This window comes from Folsomia candida, unplaced genomic scaffold (assembly GCF_002217175.1).
Source record: "Folsomia candida strain VU population unplaced genomic scaffold, ASM221717v1 Fcan01_Sc039, whole genome shotgun sequence".
NCBI classification, from domain to species: domain Eukaryota; kingdom Metazoa; phylum Arthropoda; class Collembola; order Entomobryomorpha; family Isotomidae; genus Folsomia; species Folsomia candida.
The window spans coordinates 73,147-98,693 of record NW_019091231.1 but is presented as its reverse complement, the minus strand read 5'-3'; the positions used below and the strand labels follow the sequence as shown (position 1 = coordinate 98,693).

The 25,547-nt window shown below is 37.7% G+C and overlaps 2 protein-coding genes across 3 annotated transcripts; both read right to left on the bottom strand.

Annotated features, from left to right (window-relative positions):
• Nucleotides 1-13,848: 13,848 nt before the first annotated feature.
• LOC118433037 lies at nt 13,849-15,154 on the bottom strand. Its single transcript, XM_035844579.1, has 2 exons — nt 14,841-15,154; nt 13,849-14,319 (listed from the first exon to the last, which is right to left on the bottom strand). The coding sequence occupies exons 1-2, from the start codon at nt 15,109-15,111 to the stop codon at nt 13,865-13,867; spliced, it is 726 nt and encodes a 241-aa protein (XP_035700472.1). The 5' UTR covers nt 15,112-15,154; the 3' UTR covers nt 13,849-13,864.
• A 3,684-nt stretch (nt 15,155-18,838) lies between these two features.
• Nucleotides 18,839-23,742, bottom strand: LOC110861287. Of its 2 annotated transcripts, none has more exons than XM_035844567.1 (2): nt 23,195-23,742; nt 18,839-19,480 (listed from the first exon to the last, which is right to left on the bottom strand). In XM_035844567.1, the coding sequence occupies exons 1-2, from the start codon at nt 23,655-23,657 to the stop codon at nt 19,014-19,016; spliced, it is 930 nt and encodes a 309-aa protein (XP_035700460.1). In that variant the 5' UTR covers nt 23,658-23,742; the 3' UTR covers nt 18,839-19,013. The 2 variants fall into 2 exon arrangements, with proteins under 2 accessions (XP_035700460.1, XP_021966083.2); XM_022110391.2 differs by lacking the exon at nt 23,195-23,742 and adding an exon at nt 22,416-23,119.
• Nucleotides 23,743-25,547: the final 1,805 nt, after the last annotated feature.

Sequence of the window (25,547 nt, the reverse complement as noted above, 5' to 3'; positions counted from 1 at the left end):
AAAAAAATTCCAGGCCATCTCTTGTCATACCCACCGATTAAAAAGTCAAAGTCATTCAAAATCTCTTTAGCATGCACAAACTTGTTCCAGTCAAGTCGTGGCTCTGCACGGATACTGAAAATTTCAAAAAGCTTGTTTCACAACATTACAGTACATAAAATGGGGATTACAGAATAAAATAAACAAAGTCCCCCAAAGTACATCAAAGACAAAAAAATCAAGTTCCAGAAATGATGCAAAAATTGTGTCGATAAATGTCAATACAAATTGTCATCATTTGTGACGAGAACTACGTTGATCCCTCAATGACTTCGAAAAACACATTTCTTCACTCAGTCATCCCTGCGAGTGTAGATTATCCGGCATTTATAATTCCACCCCCACCCCCACCCAAATCGACCCCCACCCCCACCAAATCCACCCCCTTAAAAATAATTGCATTTAGTCAAAATCCCTACAAAATTTTCCCGACCTCTTCCGGGTTTATATCCGCAGTCGGGATTATGATTCCCTGAGACATGAATTATTTTTAGAAGATACATACTAATATTATATGCGTATAAAGGATTAAATCCGCCTAGCCCTCTTTTTGGGTGGGTCATAACAACAATGAAGACCTCCAACGATTTTGCTCAATTTTTTATATGTTGTGATACAAGTATCGAAGTGTCATCCCCGTGAATTTCATGAAAGAGGCATGCCTTGAACTCCCGTATTAATTATTTTAGTGGTGGGGGGTTTTTACATGCATTTAAATGGGAGAAATGCATGTACTAAAATCATGCTAGGATAAAATCGTTGAAGACCTCCAACGATTTTCTTAAAACTTTACACACTTACTTATTATATAAGTAAGCATGTTTTAGCAAAGTTTGGTGAAAGAGGCATGCCTGGTTCGGGTGCAGCATGCGTAAATGCACAAAAAATCATGAAAATCGTCGTCATTTTGATCAAAACTATTAAATTTAATGGTAACCATGTCACCATTTGATGACGTAAAAAGACTATTCCAAGCAGGGGCTGTTTAAGCTGGCATCTCTTTATGAAAATGTCTTGTCTGTCCGTCTGTCCGTATCCACGATAACTTTAGAACGGATTCGAATTTCGACATGCGGGTTTCGCCAACGTGTTTCTAATTTTTCAAGTAAGGATGATTTCGAAGATGAGCATTGCAGGTCATAAGGTCATGGCGCCACGGTGGTGAGATAAATGGTCAAATATATCGAATTTTTTGTTTCGACCGTTCTAGACATAGTTTTTTTGGGGGATTTCAGAAATCGATATAGTTTTGAAGTGCCATGACCGTGTGACCGTGTAAACGACGCCAGAACGGAAGTCGAAAATGTCGAATTTTTTGTCTTGATTGTTTTAGACGAAGTTTTTTTTGGGGGATTTCAGAAATAATTTCAGAAATAATTTCAGAAAACCTATACTATACAATACAAGACCACCATTGTTTTTAGATTTGTTGGGTGACTCTATGAGCGATTTATTTATTAACCTCCATATTTTTATTTACAACAGATATTTTGCATGTAATAGACAGCCCAGGCGAAGTAAAATTATCTGGGTAGCGGAGGGATGCCGGGTGAGGTGTGGTGAGCTTGTTTAATACTTTTAAGTGCACTTCCTCACCTTAGAAATTTTTACTTTTTCAAGCTATATTTTATTATTATTGGTGTCTCATCAACTCAGATTATGAGATGTAACTAGAAGTGTCCATGGCCAGTCTAAGTTTACTCAAACATTGTGAAAGGAATAGCCAAAGTTGAATCGGGAGCCCAATTTTTCGGGTTATTCTTGGCCCGATCAGTATAAATCGGATCGGGCTTTTTTTAGCGTCCAAAAAACAGTCACCATGCGACACCTGGATTTGGTTGTGAATTCTTCATCCATAAGGACGTGCCGGATTTGATAAGAATAAAGTTGTAATCTCGATTTAGCAAACGTCGTTATCACATCGTGTGGATTAAATTCATCCCATGGGGACTCAGACAGGAAGCAATTGTAGGATGGTACTGTCTCTGCAAAAATGGGGCAGGAACCCTTGGTTATTGTGGACATATAGCTGCAGTAATTTATCCACCTTAATTACCATCAGGCAACCATCCCAAATAACTACCATCAGACAACCACCCCCAGAAAACTGCCATAAGATATTGGGTGAAGTCTCTTTGGTTTGAACATGTTCGAACTGAACTTGCACTAGATACACTGATATGGCAGACAGACTTCGGTTAGGTTATATTGGGTCGCGGAGACAGCATCGATGTTATCTGGGCGCATATGCACGCCCCCGTGTGCGCACAACTTATTAGAGCACCAGTGCTGACTTGACACAACTCATCGACTCTGTACTGAGCGCTCAGAGGGACAATGTCCTCAAGATTGTTCGATGTCCCTATCACCTGTCCATGTTATACAAACCCCTCCCTCCCCTATCCTGCAATGTAAATGTCCCCAGATGTCCCCACGGCTTCCGCAGCCACTGATGTAGTGCATGTTCGAACTAAAGTGACCTCACCCAATATCTAACTTCACTTTACTTAAAAGTGAAGTGCAAGTCAGTAACGGGTATGCAGGGTTGGCCACTTTAAAGTGAAGTTACAGTGAAGTGGAAGCCACTTTCGCTTCCATTGCGAAACATTTATCTTCATTTCTCATGCCAACAAACATTTCCATTCCATATATAGCTTATAATATTGATTGATACAATTAAAAATTGATTCGGTGGAATTATGCACAGTCCCACTCATTTTCATGAAAATCAAATAAGCTCTCGCCCGGCGGTAGACGGGCTTATACGCAAGTATTAATATATTGCATCATCAATTTTTCTGCGTAACGACATGACACTGTAAAATACTTGCATCACAACCAGCATATTTTGCTTGGAAACCCTTCAGAAATTGGTAATTATTCACCACCCAAAAAATGCCCTTAATTTCTGTAGTGAAGTAATTTGCAAGGGAGAAAAATCCACCCAAAACGATCACCATAACAGATACCGTCCTTTAGTATTCTTTTTTTAGCTCGTGTCGTGTCTCAGGGTTTATGTATCCGTCTGTCTGTTTATCTATTACGCTCTTAGAACATAACTTATCCTATAAAAATGGAATTCGGTACACGTAGTACAGGGCAAATGAGGAGTTAAGTTCGAAGATGGGCGAAATCGGTCAAGTGGTTGACCGGCAGTGGTCATTTTGGTGGATGGGATATTATGCACGAAAATTTAAAAATTATCGTAGCAAGCCGAAATTTGGTAAATAGGTTGCTAATATGTAGCTCCTAATGGGAGAATAAGAATTGCAATTGCTAAAATTTTTATGCGAAGTTACCCATACCAATTTTTCAAGATTGTCACATTGAGCTGAAATTTGGTAGAGAGGTTGCTTATGGGTCTTAATTGAAGAATATACATTGGAATTAGTATAGAACCCTAGAACCCTATTGGGGACCCCCAACGATTTTCAGAAATTAACATATAAAGCTGAAATTTTGACCAGAAATCCTTACTGCTTTTTAACGAAATAATATGAAGTAAATATGAACAAAAATTGATAGAGGGGCTATAGAGACGACCTCCACTGGGAAGTATTCAAGGGGAAGGGATAGTAAATATTTTTAGAATTTACAGCCGGGTAATACGAAGGATTGATGCAAGAATTACTGCAAACTACTGACAAACATGGGTTTACTAGTGTTACTAGTGTTGCTCGTTCTTCAACATATGGTGAACTTAATTCCGCTTTAATTAGATCAATATCTAAATTAGCGGGACTAGCATCCTCAATAAAGTTGCAGCCCCCAAAAACCTTACGCGTACCGTTTTTCGAAAAATCGACGCCCTGACAAGGCGAAAAAATCTTCTGACCCAAACTCAAATTGGGAAAGTTATAATAATAATAATAATAATAATAATATAATAATAATTTATTCTGAAATTCGTACATGGCCCATAGAATTACAAGTTATTACAGTGTTGGAGTAGTAAATCGAGTCCGTAAATACATCATCTCATCATAAAATTTTAATTGGAATACAATTTATTATACTTATTTGATAGTTGCATTAGTTGTGTTAGTTCGGTTAATGGTCAGATTATCTTCCTCCAGCATCAATCTCCGCATTCTTAAGACCTCATTTAAATATTTGTAAATAGAGTCAGCATGGCCAATTTTATTGCAGAGTAGACCCATTGTTTTATCCTTTTTCCTTTCTAGTTCTCGTATCCACATTCTACTACCACCGTAAACCCTACAGTTCCACAGCACATGAAAGATAGATTCCTCTTCCTTGCAGTTACATATATTGCAGATTTCATCAACATTTAGTTTATGAACATATTTCTCATGGTAGAAGGATGTTAAATTTAGTCTCGCTTGTGCTATTAGAGTCAATTTTTTAAAAGGTAGATTGAACTCAAGATAAGGGGCTGGACCTGGTGTCAAGTTAATGAGTTCTTTGTAGTGGCTGTATCTTGTGGAACAGTTCACTTTACTTATGTCCTCTTGACGCGAAATATCAATGACTCGCTCCAGCATTGCTGGGATCAGGGATGCAAAATTGGGAAAGTTGTTAAAATATGGGGTGTTACATAAGTATCCGGAATTTTTTCATTCGCCTATATCTATGGGATATCAGGTTGCCCCAAATTCGAAATGACCTAGGTCGTGTAGCACATACATCCTTCTACCAAAATCCGAAAACCGGAGTCGATATCTCTTCGTTCCAAAATGGGGTCAGAAACCCTGGAGCAAGTAGCAAAAGCTGTCCGCCACTACGACGAAAAAGTGGTTACGCGCTCCGAGCAATTGAGCTGTAGCAACTTTAAAAACCAAATAATTCAAAAACCGAAAATTTGCTATACACTACTGAGGTATGAGCTACAAAAAACTGCTAATTACAAAAATTTATCTGGTCGTCCCATTCGTATGGCAGCACTCAAAGTGATAAGATACGTAAAAATAGAAATCTGTACTGTCGGAGAGTAATTCGAGTCCGTACTTGAAGTTATCACCTAACATAATACATTATTTTAAAGCTTAGAAATTGGACATTAAATCCTAATAGGTTTTATAAGCTTATAAATACAGTGAAGGATAAAATAAAAGCTACAAACCAGATGACAGAAAAAAGACTGGACCTGAAGTCATCAAAATTGGACGTCCCGTACAACACGAGTTACAGCCAAGATCATCAAAATGATTTTATTTCCACATAGTACAACTCTTCCAGCTTCAAGGAAACAAGCCAAACTTGAAAATAAATCTAAGCAAACTTATCCCGCTCCGCCTGAAATCCGATCAAATGCAATTAACATGGGAGAGGTGAACAACGTTCCCAAATTTGCCCCAGACAGGACCTATTTAAATTTTTTGTCTTAATCCAGTAAAGAATATTATCATAGTCGAAAAACTTCAGCCAAAAATTTGAACTTAGTTCACAAAGTGTGGACAATAATAGCAAAAAAGGTAGCTCAAAACAGTGGCGAAGCAGTTTTTGGAGCCACTGACAAAAGCTTCTACAGATTGGGCGGAAGCATAGCTCGCAATAAATTGGTCCCTGGTCCCTGGTCCCCGAGGGACCATCTAAAAAAATGGTCCCTGGTCCCTGGTCCCCGAGGGACCATCTAAAAAAAATGGTCCCTGGTCCCTGGTCCCCCGAGGGACCAGGGACCACCATGTTAAACTCCCATTTGGGGACCAGGGACCATGGTCCCCTAAATGGTCCCTGGTCCCCCAGCTCATGGTCCCTGGTCCCTGGTCCCCGGGGGACCATCTGAAAAACTGGTCCCTGGTCCCTGGTCCCCGAGGGACCATCTAAAAAAATGGTCCCTGGTCCCTGGTCCCCGAGGGACCATCTAAAAAATGGTCCCTGGTCCCCGAGGGACCATCGAAAAAAAATGGTCCCTGGTCCCTGGTCCCCGGGGGACCATCGAAAAAAATGGTCCCCCGGGGGACCATGGTCCCGGGGACCATGGTCCCCTGCGAGCTATGGGCGGAAGGGAGTGCATGAACCATTTGAAGCAAAAAATAATTAGTTTCAGCCCTTGTCTACTTCTGCCAAAACTGTGTTTAAATAACTTTGTTACTTTATTTTATATGAGCGAATGCAAAAATTCCGGATACTAATGGAACACCCCATATGTCCGCTGCATGTGAATTGTGCCATCAACAACAAACTTCAAAAAGAGGTCCAAAAATGGCCAAAGTTCACGCGAAAACAAACTTCACCACGAAAATCTCTGGGAAAATGACCGACTATGCAGCCGAGTTAAAACGAAAGTTACGGATTTCAATCATTCCTAATTCTCAGATACCTGTGACAAGTTCTGATGCCACTCGTTTAGATTTTAAATGGGTTTAGACTACTAGAACCATAGCTTCATCTCAGACGAGCTCCAGTTTTTTGGTGTTTCGGAAAAATCTTCAAGAGGAGTTGAAGAAGATTGCCCTCCAAAACAGCCCAGTAAACTCAGCTGACGAGAGACAGGCCCACTTGGGCAAATTATTCGTGATTGGTTGTTGGCATACATTGTGAGATACATAAGCCGCTGCCCAATTTGTATCTCACAGTGTATGCCAACAACCAATCACGAAAAAGTTGCCCAAGTGGGCCTGTCTCTCGTCAGCTGAGTTTACTGGGCTGCTCCAAAATATAGGAAAACTAATGAATTCATGAAAACGGCGTTATGGGCTGGCTAAAGGTCGTAGGAACGTATTGAATAACTAGAGTAGAAGCCCGTTCAAGAACGGGCTCTAGGCCCCCGTGGGGGGTGTGCCCCAAACGAAAAATCCCAAAACAACACTAAATAATTCCCAGCGGAGAGTTTGTCCATTGTTGTCGTACCACATGTACATACGTACATCACAGTGAGAGTTTGCCCAAGTCATATGGCATTTCAACTTCCCTGGTGACGGTACAATTTGGTTTCCCCCACTGGGAGTGGCTGCATAGCTTACTACTTAAATCCCCATCGCGTGGGAGTGGCTGCATAGCTTACTACTTAAATTCCCACGCTTCACGCTCCCGTTATGTTCCACAAACCCCGTTAACTTCCTAAATTAACCCCAAGCTATTGACGGATTCGGATTCAGCGTCAAAAATACATTCGAATCGATATGCTACTCGCTGTGGGTGAAGTTTCTCAAACTAAAATAATTAATTAATAGTGTTTATCACGATCACTTATCATGATAACCACTATTGATGAGTGATGTAGGTATGTATACTGCTCACTCACTGTACATGTTCATCCATGCATTCATTCATTCATGCAGTGCATGCAGTGGTTGCTCCGCTTCCTCCTTTGTCTGCTCTACGGGGCAACTTGCATTCGATCACTCATTCAGCGACTTAACACTAACGCTTTATTAGAGTAGATAGAAACAAATTCATCGACACCGACTGAAGGTTTAAGGTCAATTTTAAAATCTGTGCAAATACGATCCATGATCCTCTGTATAGTACAGGTATGTAAATACTACAAATTGCCAACACATTTAATAATTCATTTACTATCTTATTCAATTATTTTTAGTCCTTATTCAATTTATTTTTATACAGCCTGATGAAAATTCTGAAACCGGTCGCTGTAAATTTAAAGGAATAAAAAATGTATTATCTACCATCAGTTTATAGTGTTTTTTTATCCCAAAAAGAGAAAACGTAACTTTGGGGGTAAACAAAATTTTTGGGGTAAAATTAAATTTTTGGGGGAAAATGAAATCTTTGGGGTAAAGTGAAATTTTTGGGGTAAAATGAAATTTTTGGAGAAAAATTAAATTTTTGGGGTAAAGCGAAATTTTTGGGGAAAAATGAAATTTTTGGGGTAAAGTGAAATTTTTGGAGAAAAATTAAATTTTTGGGGTAAAGTGAAATTTTTGGGGTAAAGTGAAATTTTTGGAGAAAAATTAAATTTTTGGGGTAAAGTGAAATTTTTGGGGTAAAGTGAAATTTTTGGGGTGACTTGAAATTGTTCGGCTCGGCCACGGCCACGGCTGTCTTGCATCTCGGCCACGGCCACGGCTAACTTGCACCGGCCACGGCTACGGCTAAATTGCATCTCGGCCACGGCTAACTTGCAGCACATCTTAAAGCATACACATGTTAGGAGACCTCCATTGTAAGTACATACAACTGAGAATGAAGTTGTAAAAACGCAAGACTTCTACATATATATTTGGGACTTTGTTCCACAAATTTCTCGTTTTTGCTCTTTGTTTCCCCTGAATTCGTGAGGTTATATAAATTTATTATATACCTATTTAATTAGATTTATTATGTCGCTTATCATTCATAAAGACGGACACTTAACAGTCTTCAGTTTACTTGATTATCTGTCCAAAGACCGGTTAGTTGAGTTGCATGAAACATTTCAGCTACAAACCTAGATACTTTGAGCGACGCAGACTACATATTTACTGTTTCAGTTTATTTCTGTCACAAATGTTTAGCTTCTTCTCAACTTTATCTGGCACACACTTACTTTCAAACTTATTTGATGCATGTAGGTTGCAAACCCCTGCGATCCAAATGACTTAAATTGGCAGTAAAAAACGCATCATCGCTGCTATTCGACATTGACGGTTATATGTACCGAGGGTATAAAATAATGTAAAGCCCCTACTTATAAATGTAGTGTACACTGATGTCAGGAATTATCCATCATTGGACAAGCTTATCGTCCAAATGTATATTTCTTAAAAAGTACAGTAGATATTCAAATACTTTTTTTTGTCACTAGTAGACCAACCAATTGGTAGTACAATGTCACGTAATCAGGTCTCAAAAAAATTTCAATATGGGGTAAAAATAAATTATCTCGCGGGCATTCAAAATCAACGTGTTATAAAATATCCATCTTTTTTGCTCCTCAGCTGAAAAAAAGAATAATTTGTTTTGGTAAGTTCTTTCTTTAATTTATTTTTGTTCTGAGATCATTTTCTTACGATTAACGAAGAAAACTTGTACAAAATAGGCTATGGGGAAGAAGGTCAAGGAGACGCCATTTGCAATTCGCGAACTGGTAATCAAGCACCATCAGGGCGATGCCAATGGGAAGAAAACCCAACAAGAAATTGCAAATTTGCTTAAAATACCTCGTTCAACAGTTCAGTATATAATTCGGAAGCACAAATTATGTGGACTAATTGTAAACAAGCAAGGAAGAGGTCGAAAGCCAATATTCTCTAAGAGAGAAAAAAGTGCCATTATCAAGAAAGTGAAGGTCAACCCAAAATTGACAATTTCTAAGATCAGAGATCAAGTTGCAAATGAAACTGGAAAACTAACCTGTCGTAACACAATCATTAAAGTAATCAAGTCTGAAGGATTTAAGAGTTGCAGAGCCAGGAAGAAGCCACTCATTTCAAAGGTCAACCAGAAGAAACGGATTGCGTTTGCAAAGGAGCATGTGAATAAGCCCCAAAGTTTTTGGAATTCGATCTTGTGGTCTGATGAAATCAAATACAACTTATTTGGGTCGGATGGACGTGCCAGAGTTTGGAGAAAATCGGACGAGGCTCTAAAATTGAAGAACCTCAACCCCACCGTAAAACACGGCGGTGGAAGCGTTATGGTTTGGGGCTGCTTTAGCTACGCAGGGACTGGAGGTCACGAATTCTTAAACGGGACTATGGACCAACACGTGTACCAGGGTATATTGTCCCGTAATATAAAGCAATCTGTAGCAAAACTTGGTCTTGGGCGCCGCTACACGTTCCAACAAGATCGTGATCCCAAACACACTGCGAAGACTACATGGGAATTCTTCAAGAAAAACAAGATAAAAGTGCTGGAATGGCCCCCCCAAAGTCCGGATCTGAATCCAATTGAGCATTTGTGGGACCATATCGAAAGACGGATCAGAAACTATTATATTTCAAACAAACAGGACCTAAAAAATGCAATTTCCGATGCATTCGAAACTGTGACCCCGGAAGTGACAAAGACTCTCGTCGAATCGATGGGTCGCCGCTGTCAAGCAGTAATATCTGCTCAGGGTGGGCCAACACGTTACTAAAAATTACTTTTACCGATCATTTATTACAAGATTGTTAAAAATACGAAGTTAAATAAAAATGATGGATAATTTCTGACATCCGAATTTTGAAAGCTCGCGGTAGAAGACATTATTTCCCCATATTGAAATTTTTTTGAGACCTGATTACGTGACATTGTACTACCAATTGGTTGGTCTACTAGTGACAAAAAAAAGTATTTGAATATCTACTGTACTTTTTAAGAAATATACATTTGAACGATAAGCTTGTCCAATGATGGATAATTCCTGACATCAGTGTATGTATGTATGTGAATAAGGGAGGCAAGACGTTAAGGGTTCACCTACATACTTAAAGACTTCACTTTATTACATCAGTATGTAATATTACCAAATGGAAAGAAGAATAATGTAGAGATAGTAACACAAGGAGAGGCGGATTCAGTCTGCTGAGAAACATGCACTTGGCTGATACATAAGTAGAAACGGGGACGTGTACTGCCACGTCGCCATAAAAACTGGACTAGAGGTCGACGTCGATGACACAATCGGCGGCGTGAGTTTTACTAAGGTTCCGCGGCGGTGCCAAATTTTAAGTAGTTTCATAGGAACCTATAAATTTCAAATTTTTAGTTCGAAGAATCAATGTCTGTCCTGTAAAAAGAATTATGTTCGCAATCTTTTATGTTTCTCTGTATCTATAGTGTTAAACCTGATTTATAAAAACGTTATGTGTGCCGGTCCGTCTAGATGTAGGATACTGAGACCAACGACCAAACTGTGCAGCACTTTTGAAGGTAAAATTATAACATCTATGTATTAATCCTTTTTTCTAATAAAGGTACATACCTACTACTGCCATATATTCTGTCTCAAGCATTCCGCGCGCAAAAAACATCAGTAGCAGTTACGTTAGCCAGTTGTACTGTTTTTTATTGAATTCCCCATGCAATGGTCTATCAGAAACCATCTTCCGAAATTTTTTGTGATACAAGGTGCTAAAATGACAGATCGGACAAATCGACGTGTTGCACTTTTTCAGAAACATCTTTGCAAACATAAAAATTCGGCATTTTTCAATAGATCATTAAAAATCGGAACTAATTGCAAGATGGTCGACCATACCATAAAATGATCCACTAACATTGGCAGTGTTGATAACCGAAAACCGAGTTGAAGGGAACGGTCGAAAAGGTCACAAAAAGTCACGAAGGCGCACAAAACCTGAACTCGGCTGAATTCACGCCGGATCCTAAGAAAAATTTCCCTACAAATGAACGGTCAAAGTAAAACTACGTCCCAGGCCCCTAAACTCGACCTTGGACTTATGTTTTTAAGATGTGAAAAGAAACACTTGCTAACTTCACGCCAAGTAAAAATAGGACCCTTGAAAGCCGGGCACTGATCATGCAGTACGCGCTTGAAAAATGGAAATAAATATTTTTGAAAAATTAGTAAACTTTCACAATTTAGGTTATATAAAATCAGCAAAATCACTTTGTCCACACCCCACCAGTCCATATTATTCATAAAATTTTTTAAAATATTAATCGGACCCACCATCCAGATTCTGTGATTTTTTTATTCGGCGTAGATTGGATTTGGTCAAAACAGTGAATTGTCTTCCTCTGGGGGTGAAATTTCTTGTCAAAAAGTATTTTTTGAAGTTATCGAGCGAATGGAAGAACCACTGGACCACACTCTATTAAAAAATAGCTGCTAAGTATTCGAGCAGGGCTCAGGACCTGCTGATAAGGCCAAAATAGTAAAAATGGGGTAAAATTCCAAAATTTCTTACTCCATTTCGGATCAAGAATAAAATTCACTGTCGCCGAACCTCAACCTTCTGGAATACGATATGTGGTCCAAACTGAAGCTAGATACATGTGCTAAACACCACACAAGTTTGGAATCCGAGAAAAAATCTGTCGCTTAGAAATGAGACTAATATTCCTTGGAATGAGTGCGTACCGCGAGTGAGATGTGGATATCTAGACTTTGGGCTATTGTAGCTTCGAAAGGAGGAAATTTTGAAAAGTGCCCGGTATATTTTGTAGGGAATTTAATAGGCTTTCTCATGATATCGTTCGTTTTTTAAAATTCACTAAACTGAGTCCGCTACATTAATTTGTTTAGTGGTCAAAACTTATGGCAGTAGTAGGTATGTATCTCCAAAATATTTGTATCTTCGTTCTGCAAACTAAACAAGGAAAATTCAGCTGGTCAAAATCGGAGAAAATTTGTTCATGCACACGAGACAACTAAATGTAAAGTCTGGTTTGAAAGTCCGATACTGGACTGAAAACATTGGTACAACTTTTCCTTTGTAATTTTGCATAATTAGAAGAAAATGAAAGTATTTAGGCAAACTAAAATCGGCGCCAGATTTTTTTCGCCTAGAACCTTGCCCCGGTGTTGGCAGCACGTGAAATAGTCCGACGTCGGCGTCGACATATACTAGTTTAGACTGAACATCTTACCCTTTAGATACATACATAATTGTATGAAAAGCTACATACATTTACAAATACATATAACAATAAATGTCAAACATAAAAATAGCTAGACTATACTGCCCACATTCTAGTCCATTCTACAGATATTTCGCACTTACGAATATTAGTATTTTTCTGTTGGACAATCGAACTAAATACTTACAGAATTTCGCTTGTACTTACATATGCAGCTTTGTAAATTTATATGTTCAATCCCTCAAACATGCATGGCTTGAATTGAATTACTGAGGGTTACTTATCCTATTTGAAGCAGTCTAAAGACAAGCCTAAAAATGTAATATCGACAGGAATATCTTTGGAAAAATTGCAGCATCCCACTACTACATATTGTTTGGGGAATTACTTGTTTAACCCAATTGCTATATTTTGTTTGCTTTCCTTTACTTTTACCAAGTTTAAGATTTTTTAAAGGAAAGATATACGGATGGTGAGTTTATTTAATACAGGTTAAGGAAACTCCCGGGGTTTTGCCATCGTAATCCTTACCCAGGGTTTTACATATTTAGGTTTTTCGGGTAATCGGGGGCAAACTGAGTCACTGTCTCATGTATTAAGTTGTGAAAACAATCGGCTTTTTAAAAGCAATTTCGAAACAGAGCTGCTTCTTAATTCAAGTCCAATAACTTATTAAATTATATGATTTTTAGTAAAGCCTTATTGTTGTCATACTTTATTAAAGTTGAAAATCCCAACTACCCGTCGGTTTGCTCAAATTTGCTACCCCAAAACCCACGAAAACCTGTAAAATCCCAATACCCTAAAAAACTCGGGTAGCATAAATACCCTGGTTTAATACCCACGTTGTGATTTTGGTACATGCATTTTTGACTTAGATATTTTGTGTTGGTGAGAAAACGTCTCCTCAATCATAACCGAAAAATAGAGCACCATGCATATATTTGTACCCAAATTATTTAGAGTGTAGCATTTCTTAATTTTCTCATAGTCCTCACTATCTATTATGGAGTCACGCAATAAGGATTGGACGACAATAAATGATAAAACTGAGAATAAAACACGCAATTCTACTCCATTTATCTACACTCTAAATAAAGTTGTGGAAAATTTCTAAGGTTGTGCAAAATTTTGTCCAAGGTTGAGTAAAAAAGAGGATGACACAACCCGTGGTTAAATTTTACTCCATTAGTTATCTTTGTGCGTTAAGGACATTTATAAAATAAGACGAGACCATGAAAGCTTCACGATTTTAACCGGTAGAGCAAATTTCAAGAAAATTGGGTATTAAGCATATTTGATGTAATTATCTACTTTATCATCATGAAACACCTTAAACTGCATCTTACTCTTAAATTACATTTCACAAGGTTTTGTTCAATAATCTTTAAACATTAGGGACCTCAGCTTTATAGACAACATCCAACCCTGCCGTATTACCTCGGTGTGCATGTTTTTCGAATAATTTGTAAATCAGAACTCCTCCCAAGGCTGACAGGGAAATTAAAACCATTCCACCAAATAAAAACAATATGATCCCCCAGAGATTTGAGGTAGTCAAGCAAAATCTGCCAGCATCACAGTCATCCCGATCTTCCTCCTCGTCTTTTCCACATAACCGGATAGATAGCGGGTAATATGGACTCGTGCCAGTGAGAAGTTTCTGGACATAATAATCCCTCGATTTTCCCCCCGTTTGCAAAACATGGTATCCCCGGGTTACTTTACAACCTTCTAAAGCGTAAAGGACCACACATTGACCGTAAGTTCGAATGGAGCGATGGGCTTTCGTCTCGTCCAACTTGACGCATCCAGCACTCAGGTTGATATTGGTAGGGTGACCTAAAAATTTTCAGAAAACTAATATTAGTATCCAAACAAATAATGCTTCACTCCAGAGGCCGACGCCTACAAATTTTCGGCTGCGGCGGCGCCAATTTTTGGTGACTTTTCGGCGGCGCGGCGCGGCGGCGCAATGTTAAAGGAATAGGAAATAGATTTCGGCGGCAGCGGCGCGTAAAATGCTACAGGCGTTCGGCGGCGCCGCGACGTACAATCGGCGGCGTCGACCTCTGCTTCACTCTTAGAAATGGGGTTACGATTACTTATAACCAAAAAGTACACGTGTGTCACTCTATCGCCGTGGTTGTCAAATTATCACCAACTGGTTATAAATTTATTCGCTCTGGTGACAATTTAATACCAAATCGGTGAAACTTTATAATTATTCGGTGACAATTGTAACCACTTGATGACAAATTTCTAACCACTGCGGTAAAGTCACATACGTTTACTTTTCAGTTATAATCGTAACCCTGATTCTAAGAGTGCTGTCAATTTTGATTCGAGTCCCTGCAACTCACCATAATATCCGAAATAGTCATAAAACGTGACCATATTTTTTTCCAGGGCTGTCGGAAGTGGATCTGGATTGATGAGGGGAACAGATTTATTGCAAAATGCGCCACATCGAGACACAGCAAAGGCCGTGGCAGCATCGTTTATGTCTCCCAAGCTCCATTTATTGAGGGCGTTCAGTTCGATATATCCAGGCCGAAATTGGGTGAATTCCCCGCCACAGCTGGGCGCAGAGTGTAGCTCGATGCAAGCGTTTGCATCCCCACTGATTTTCATACCAGGGGAATCATATGAATGTCGAGTAATTAGGAAACAGTCGTCCGTATCGACCATGATAGTGGTTGTGTTACCTGTGGAGAATAATGCAATTTATGGAAAACTTACTGTATGCATAAAATAAACCCATACAAACGAAGTACATATTATTACATAACTTACAAACGATAAAAAAGTAACGTCAGAAGTACAAATATGACCCCTTCAACCAAAGAGTGATAGATATCCTGGCTTTGAGGTCAAAATGGAGGTCACGATTGAATTTGTCGATGGAAAAAATGCGTAAATTTCCATTTGTTACGGATTCGGGATTGAGATTTTTAATTAATTTTTATCAAAACTTGTAGAACACTGATGACAAAATTCTTAAAATATTGAATTTCAAAGGCAAAATTTCCGTAACTAATGGAGATTTGTGAAGTTTTTCCTTGACAAATTTTCCATTGTAGGCTGACATTTAAACCACCCTGTATATTTATGTATGTACCGTCCAAGTGATGGCCCTCATAGAAGGTGACCTCAACTGGGTGTTTTTCATCGCCCTTCCAATTTCTGGGGTCACACCGGTCAAAACAAGGGCCGACTGATCCAATACGTAAATCCTCCTTGATCAAGTCGTCCCCTACCCAATGATAAGTTTTTAGATCGTTAAGAGGCCGAACGTACATGCTGGCCCGAATAAAGGACCCGGTGCAATTTTCTTGAGGATAAATATTAAAACATTTTCCAATCGTTTCTATCTTGTATATTCTTCCGCCCGGTGCGGTTGGGATGGTTGGATTGCAGTACGAAGTGTTATAGTATTTTTCATATTCTCCATAGACCCCGGGCCAACTGTTGGTGTGAATAATAATTGAATTTGTGGAGCACGCTAGAAGGATCGACGTTAAGGTAAAGTAGTAGAATTTGAATGAATTTGTGGACATGATAAATGGGAAAATTATGTAAAATTGTGGATGTGTTTAAGTTGTGGAAGACTAAATGTGTGCCTTTTGGGCCAGCTGGAATTGGGATAAATTTGGGTGTGTATGTAAATATTTATGTATTGAGATGAGATACGTATGTAAATGGATAGGTAGATATTAAGCCATGAAATAGCTTGATATGAGTGGACGCGTAGAGAATTCTCGGTCCAAGATTCTCATCTCTCGCTCATTTTCTCCACTTATGTACAATGTACGCAAATCGGGTACGAGAGCCGATGAGAAAAACTATGTATCTATATAGCGAAGCTACATCAGTCATCGATGATATTAAGCAGCTTTTAGTGAATATGGGAACGTCCATATACTACGTCATGAAATAAGAGGAGTGGGTGGTGTTTGGTCTTATCTTATTCGTGTTAAGATTAACATGAGGAGCTTACGAAAAAGGTGGGTGTAAAAATTTGCGTATTTTTGATGACGTAATATATGGATGGTCCCTCTCTGGCTGTGGCTCTGTTCACCTTTGACCTATTACTATGCATAAAGAGGGAAGAGTATGAGTTGAGTATATAATTTAGCATGTTAAGTCAACTTATGAATGGATATCTATACGATGCATTTGTCTAAGGACCATCCATATATTTCGTCATTAAAAATACTCGATTTTGGCACCCAATGTATAAATGAAGGGATAGGAAATTTTTATATGGGAAATATAAGATGATCTAAACTTCTCACCCGTATTGATAGCGTAATATGGGTGTAAACGGTGGTTGGCGCGCAGGGTGTCCTCCCTACCGATACCAGACTTGCTAGTTTGGGTCAGCGCACCACACCGCGAACCACACCAAGAAAAATCCAAAATTAAGCGCACCACACCGCGAACCACACCAAGAAAAATCCAAAATTAAGCGCACCACACCGCGAACCACACCAAGAAAAATCCAAAATTAAGCGCACCACACCGCGAACCACACCAGAAAAAGTCTGAAACCCAGCGAACCACACCGCGCTCCCCACCGGGTGTGGTTCGGTGCGCATTTTTTGCGAACCAGTGGTTCACTGACTGCTTGAAGATACAACATACGAGTTATGTTTAAAAAATGCTGTGGTTTGTAGAAAAACTCCTGCATAAATAATTTTAAAAATGCAAAATTTTCGCATTTTCACCAGTTTGATCAATTCAGAATGGAGCATTTTGTTATTCTTTATAGGAAATGTATTTTATAATTAATCCAATGTTTCGTGGTGGTTTTAACCGCCGGCTAAAATAGCTTTCAAAAAATGGTTTTTGCCACTTTTGGACATCATACATAGTTCTGACCTGCAAAATGTCTGGATTATTTATTGACAGATATGTTATCTCCTCTTCATTTTGAGCATATTATGTACATAGTATGGTGCGGCACGATTTAGAGAATTTATGATTGATTTCTCATAAGATATTTTTTTTACATGTTTGCGTATTTAATAACACATATTTAGTAAAAGGCTTTCTTCAAATTTCGTGGTATTGCTAATTACATTTCCCAAAATTTAAAGGACATTATATCTGAAAATCTATTTACCAAACGTCACGAAAACCTAAGCTGAAGGAAATTGACAAATTTTCCCATTAGGCAATTTTGGACACTTCAAGTAAAAAATAGTTGTATACGTCTAAAACGACACACTGAATTCATTCTTGACCAAAATTTTTACCAAATTTTAAAATAGCACCAAAGGTTATAAGGTCCATTTGTGATCAACAAAAGCGACCGAACCGCAGCTCCGAACCACAGCCCCGATGTGTGATAAGGGCCAACATCACACAAATTCACAAGATGTTTGAAATGAAAATCTTGAAATACACGCAACGGGAAAGAAATAAAACAATCGAATCCAGTATTCTGAACCAATTTAAAAAATAATAATTTCCACTAAAGAAGTTAATTGAATCCATTTAAAATATGAAAACTTGTTAACAAATTATTTAAATATAAGTAGGGTAGACACAATAATGAATCGGTCAAACCCCCTTAGCATTAATTATGTAAAGTTCAATTCGCAATATTTTAACATTAAAATATTTGTAGATTCAACAACTTTATATCTCCATTCCTTCGGAAAATTGACATAAGGTACACAAGTAGTCCGATATGTGGTTAATAAATGGTATGAAAATAATTTTGATAGATGTAATTGTTCTTGAGAAAATTGAATTGGAATTTGAAATTAAAAATCGCAGTATTAAATAATTTACATGCTGTATTTAGTCATGTGACTAAAAGTCTGGTTCATTAAATGAGTCACTGTCGACAGGATATCTATACCAACTTTCGGCGATATGGATTTTCCCTGTTGCATAAATTTTGAATTCAAATCTAAATTTTAAAATTCATTTAAAAAATTTAGAATGAAAATTTTTCCGAATTATTTTTGTGACGTCAGGAAAAAATGTCAGACACACTGCTGGCCTGCGGCCAGCAGGGTGTCCTTTTCTGCCTTCGGTCAGCAGGGTGTCCCGACACGCTCGACATTGAGGTGGGAAAGTATGGTTCGTACGTATTAATCATACTCCGAGTTGATTTTGTATAAGTCGTTTAGTTTTTGGATTAGTGAGGACTCTGGGAAGCGAGGTTTTGGCAGGGAAGAGATTTAAATCAGTGCCACGAGCTGAATTAGCGCATTAGTGAAATTCAAAAACCATGGGCGTGATTATTTATTCGCGGTGAACTAAATAAATCAAACTCATCTCATCCACATATGAGATTTAATTATCGAACATTTGCCTTGTAAATATACATTACCTGTCCTTAAAATTAGGTCGAAAGAGATTTTATAAAGTTTATTGCGTATGGTAAATTTCAAAACCAAATATTAGTCATACATTACATAAACACTTATCATGAAACAAAAATCTAAAAATGGCTACTTAAACCTTAAAAGAATCTCATTCTTAAGTTGTCTCTCTACTTCAGCAACTTTCACAACCCTTTAAACACTATGTCTCTCAGATTTATAGGACACATTTAGCATTGCTGTGTTGCCTTGATGGAAATGGTAGAATTTAAAAATTTGAGCTCCTCCCAAAGCTGACAGAGAAATTAAAACCATTCCAATAAATGATAACAATATTATTCCCGAGAGAATGGGAGCAGACGCTAAAGACATGCAAGAACTGGCTGCATCTGGATCTTCATTTTGGGCTTCCTCCTCCTCTTTTCCGCATAACCGGACAGATTTCGTGTAATATGGGATCGTTTGGGTGAGAAGTTTCTGGACATAATAATCTCTCGATTTTCCCTCGATTTGCAAAACATGGTATCCCCTCGTGTCTTTGCACCCTTCTAAAGCGTAGAGGACCACGCATTGGCCGTAGGTACGGATGGATAAATACTTTATAACTTCATTATTAGCCAAAGTGACGCAGCCACCGGTAAGGTTGACGTAGGTGGGGTGACCTGAAAATTTACGGGAAATATATATTCAGCTCATATGTAACTGTATATGTAAGGGCGTGCAAAATCGTAAAATTTTGGAAAATCGGATTTTCGATTTATTTCGATTTTTGAAATTTTCGTCAAGCCGGTTTTCGATTAATCGGGCTTTGGAAAATTTTACAAAACCGGTTTTCGATTAATCGGTAGGCTTGGGCAAGATAGATACTTTAAGATACAAGGTACTTCTCGTATCTTGTATCTTCCAGCCGCCTTAGCTCAAAGTATCTTGTATCTGGAAAATCCTCAATGAGTATTTTGTATTTGTATCTTGTACCTGATATTTTCCATCCAGAGGAAAGTATCTAAGATACTTTTTAAGATACAAGATACCTTTTGCAAAATATTTTACCCGCGACATCTAAAGTTCGCTTTTCTTATGATTTATGAGGTAGTAATTGTAATTTTTAAGAAAATATGCGTTTTATTTTTGCTAGTGGAAGGTGTTTTTCAATGTTTTCCTACCTACTCAAAAGTAAAACTTTCATCTTACTGGCGATACCTAAATGGCAAAAATATGAAATTTTATCTTTTTTCAATCTTAAAAAAATCAAAAGTATCTTGTATCTTGTTAAATATTTAAGATACTTTATCTTATCTTGTATCTTTAAAAAAATACTAAAAGGTATCTTTTACTTACAATGGAGGCGCAAACCATGTTCAGCCCAGATTATTTTTTGACCATGTTAGTTTGAAAGAGCAAGTCTTTACAAACAACATTTGGTTCGGCACTTGGGCAGATGCGCAAATTTCAGCACGTTATAGGCGCCGCAAGTTCGCAAAAACGCACGAAGTTGAGCTCGCGCTGGGCATTGGCCGAAAAATCGTGCGTTTTTGCAAACTTGCGGCGCCCAGAACGTGCTGAATTTTGCGCATCTGCCCAAGTGCCGAACCAAATGTTGTTTCTGAAGACTTCCTCTCTCAAACTGACATGGTCAAAAAATAATCTGGGCTGAACATGGTTTGCGCCTCCATTGTTAGTATCTAAGTATCTTGGCAAAAACAGAGAATAAAGTAAAGAACGTCCGGGAATGAATGGGAATGCGCGCTCTAGCGAGTATATTGACAAATCAATAAACCCGCGAACTATAATAATTTAAATTTCTGAAAGCCCACTTCATTAGGGTCAATTTGGTATATCACTCTTAAATTTCAAAAATGGATAAGGGTAGAAGAAGCTTGTTTGAAAGGGAGCTGTTAGCAAAACGAGTGATGGAGTTCTACAACACGACAGCCAACCGAGACTCCAAGGTGACCTGGAACTTTTTTAAGCAGGAAGGAATTCCAAGTTCAAATGTGTATTCCTACATAAAAAAGTTCAAGGATTCCGAAAATGTACAATTCAAGAAGCCAGCTGGTCGTCCGGCGAAGCTAGCGACCACTCGAGTGAAAAATAGAATTGAAAAAATTTTCAAAACCAAGCCATCAACGTCAGTAGCTGTAGCTGCCAGGAAAGTCAAAATTTCCAAAAGCTACCTGGGGGAAATTAAGGTCCATAAATTAGGAATCAAAGCAAGGACCAAAAAACCTGCACCAAATTACAAGCCCGTACAAGAAAGTCGGATCAAGGATTGCTGTCAAAAATTGTTGAAGAAAATGCGTGGAAAAGTAGTGATCCTGGATGACGAAACGTATGTTCCGGTTGACCCTTCAAATCTTCCAGGGCGTCATTTTTTTCATAGCTCGGATCCCTCTGAAGTGGCTTATGAAGAAAAAGTACGAAAAAAAGACAAATTTCCAAAGAAATATTGCATTTGGCAATGCATCTCCAGTCACGGACATGTATCAGACCCGGTAGTTCTCGAAGGGAATATCAATCAAGATATTTATCTGAAAAATTGCGTCAAGGCTGGATTGGAAGCATTTATTAATAGGTTTCACAAAAATGATAAAGTTTTGTTTTGGCCTGACCTCGCCACTTGTCACTATGCAAAGAAAGTGACCGAGTACCTCAGAAAGAAAAATATTGATTTCGTACCAAAAGATATCAACCCACCTAATGTACCCCAACTCCGCCCAATCGAAAAATTCTGGGCACGTTCTAAGTCAGTATACTCCCGGCTTCAAGATGTGCCTGACACCTTTCGAAAATTCAAAGGACGATGGAAGAAAATCACCTCGGAAGTGGCAAAAACTTCGGGAAAAAATTTAATGAAAAATCTTCGCAAGAAAATCGAACTAGTCGCCAACGGGGGTGTGGCGGCCTTAGCTATTAATTAAATTATGTAGGTACGTATTTGGTATTATACATATGCAAAAAGTTTAAAATTCCGATAACTCATTGTGATTTTATGACCACATTTTCAGACCATTCCCATTCATTCCCGGACGTTCTTTATCTTGTATCTAGTATCTTCGATTTTTTTTCAAAAGTATCTTTATCTTGTATCTTGTATCTTAAAACAAAGTATCTTGCCCAAGCCTGTTAATCGGATTTTAGAAAATATTACGAAACCGGTTTTTGATTCGGTGCAAAACCTGTTTTAAATCGGTTTTTAAAATCGGTTTTAGTGCAAATTTTAAAAAGTTTTCAAATATGATAGCTAAAAATTGAATGCAAAATTATATGTTATCCATTAAATTATAATTAATCCAAACTTGGGAATAAGGTTTACAGAACAGTAAATTCTTGTCTCAACGATAAGAAACATTAAGTATTAGCTCGAAAAAGTTTGTTTTATTAAAAGCCGAAAACCGGTTTTCGAGTATGTAAAAACAGGGTTTTTCGAAAACGGTTTTTGACAAACCCGTTTATTTGGAAAATTTTAAAACTGTTTTTTTTTCGGGAAATCGAAAACCGGTTCTTCACCGATAAATCGGTAAAACCGATTTTGGATGCCCTAATCTGTAACAACCAATGCTTATCAATTTTAGTTTAATTTGAGTCCCTGCAACTCACCATAATATCCGTAATAGTCGTAAAACGTGACCATATTTTTTTCCAGGGCTGCTGGAAGTTGATCTGGACTGATGAGGGGCACTGATTTATTGCAAAATGCGCCACATCGAGATACAGCCAATGCCACGCCAGCATAGTTGTATTCGCCGCCCAAATTCCAGCTCATTATGTTGTCAAGCTCTAAATATCCAGGCCGAAATTGGGTGAATTCCCCGCCACAGCTGGGCGCAGAGTGTAGCTCGATGCAAGCATTTGCACCTCCACTGATTTTCATACCAGTTGAGCGCCATGAATGTCGTTTTATTAAGAAACACCCATCCCCATCGATCATGACGGTGGTTGTGAAAGATTCAAAGATTTCGTAAAACTTCGCAAGTTGTGTTGCAACGCTCAATTTGCGAGATCTGCGACGCCAGTATGCTCACTATTTTATAATGTTGCAACTGATGTATTTGTTCATGTAACTTTTTAAAATAATGATTTAAAAGACATTTCTTCAAATATACAACTAGCGAATAAGCCCGTCTAACGACGGGCGATAAATTTCACACTTTGAATGTCTGTCCGCAACGGAAGTAAATTAAATTAAGATAATTGGCGTAATTCTGTTTACAATACAATTAATCCTCAAAATCATCCTTTTGCTTCTAAAAGTGCATTTGAACCCGATTAGTGAACTCATGGAGCAAGAACCCCAAATAATTTTTCTAAGGAGCTAATCCACTCACTACATAAACGTTAACTAGTGTGGTTATATAAAGAAAATAAATACACTATACCTTCAAAGTTATAGTCCTCATAGAAAGTGATCTCCACGACTAGTTTTTCATCTCCCTGCCAATTTCTCGGGTCACACCGGTCAAAACAAGGGCCCACTGACCCAATGCGTAAATCCTCCTTCATCAAATCCTCCCCCACCCACTGGAAAGTTTTTGGATCGTTTACAGTTTCTGGGGACATGCTGGTCCGAATAAACCACCCGGTGCAATTTTCTTTCGGGTAAATGTTAAAACATGCCCCACCCGTTTGCAGGTCAACTATTTTTCCTCCAAACTCGGTTGGCATGGTGGGATTGCAGTACGAAATGTTATAGTGGGTTGAATTTGAATTATCTGGATATTCGCTAAAGAACTTAAGCGCACTATTAATTTGAATAATGCTTGAATTTTTCGCATACGTAGGGATGACAAGAAATATCGATGTTATGGTAAAGTAGTAGAATTTTAATAGATTTGTGGACATGGTTAATGCAAAGTTTAGGATTTTTGAGGTAATTTGTGTTTTAATTGTGGAAAATTAGATCGATATATGGTATTTAGCAGCTGGGATTGGGAGAAATTTTGGAATAAAGAGTGAATATGAGATGAGATATGTAAGTATGTAGATATAAATTAACCACGTGTATATGCAAATGAATTTGGCCATGGTACTGCTCACCTTTGACCTTTTTTGCTATACACAGAGAAAAGTATGAGTTGACGATATAATTTAAGCATGTCAACTCATATTATATCCACGGATGAATAGAAATTAATATGCATTTGTTTATGTAAATACGAGGGGAGGTCGGAAAGTTTCCGGGTTGATCATGATGCCGCAACATATTTATTTCAAATTTATTATTTTGTAGTGAATTTTGAATTGTTTTGTTTATTATTAATTATTTTGTGTTGTCTAGAATCCATAATTTTCGATGACATAATTTATGGATGGCCCAACAACGACAGTGATCTACGTTATAGAGCAAGGGGATTAACGGCAAATAATGTTGTAAGTTTCTGGTTCGTAAATCAATATAATTTTTATTTTAAACATTAGTAATTTAAAAATGCATCCTTTTTCGAGCCATGGGTGTAGTTGCGATATTTATATGTCGAAATTTCGATTTATGTAAGACTTTATCCAATCGTGGTCATGTTGGGCTTTGTTCGAATTCTGTGCAGGATGGCGTTATACACGAGGCGTTGTTGGGTAGCTAAATATTTCCTCATTTCCGAATTAAATGGATCAAAGTGAGAATTATTTTTCTTGGGACGTTAATAACTTCCGTTTTTCTTTTTAATCACGCAATTCATTACGGTTTCGGTGACAGAGACCTAAAGTTAGAGCGACATTTAGCATTTATAGAAACTTTAAGTGTTTACTATTAAAGCAAGCATATGCAGAATAAGAAATAACAAATATTTTTTTGAATTAATTTCAACATTTCAGGTTTTAAAAATTCTGTTACACTTTTAAAAAATGTATCCAGTCTGAATTGTATGTAAATTAAGGGTTCAAACCGAACTCATCTTTGAAAATGTGAACATTCTTTTTAAGATTGATTGCTTTTTGGTAGCATTGGATTGTAAATAATTAAATAGAAATAAATAAAATATCGACGACGCAAAATAGGAAAATGATAATTTTACCTCCAGGAAATCAAGAATTTTGATAAGTTCCTGTCTCGTAGTTTGAACTCTGAAATTTGGGCAATCCGTTGTATATAATTTATTAAATAATTGTTTTAAGAACGAGTAGTCGTAAATCAATTATGTACAGTTGGTGATACGTCGTAATGAACAAATGATCTTGAAAACCCTGAATCCAATTCAGATTGGTTTGTAACCACGAGTCGGCATTCCATGATACGAAGGACGACCAGTCTGCGACGGTAGAATAAATACAAAATTATTTTTTGGTAATTTAAAGAATCCAGAAATTACTAAAGCTTCTGGATACCTTACGTGATTTTTTGACTTTTTTGATAATCAGTTACCAACATTACATACGTTAAATAGGGACTTTAATTTATATCCCATTGTAACCAAACCGGTTTAACTTCACATATTTGGTATCGAGTACATAAACTATTTATTCATTACGGATATTAAATTAATAAATTCATGAATAGGGGGTGTCTAATTTTTTACAAATTTTATGAATATTGCAGAAATATTCACTCATTTCATATATGTAAATGAAGAATAAATGAATAATTTTATTGACTACTCATTTTGCACTCTATGTATGAATGCTTGATTTATCGGGTATATTGAGAAATCCATCCAGTCTGACACATTCGAGATAAAATGATGAAATACGTATTTAGTCTCGAATACTTAAATGAGTAATTAATTTGTTCCAATTTTC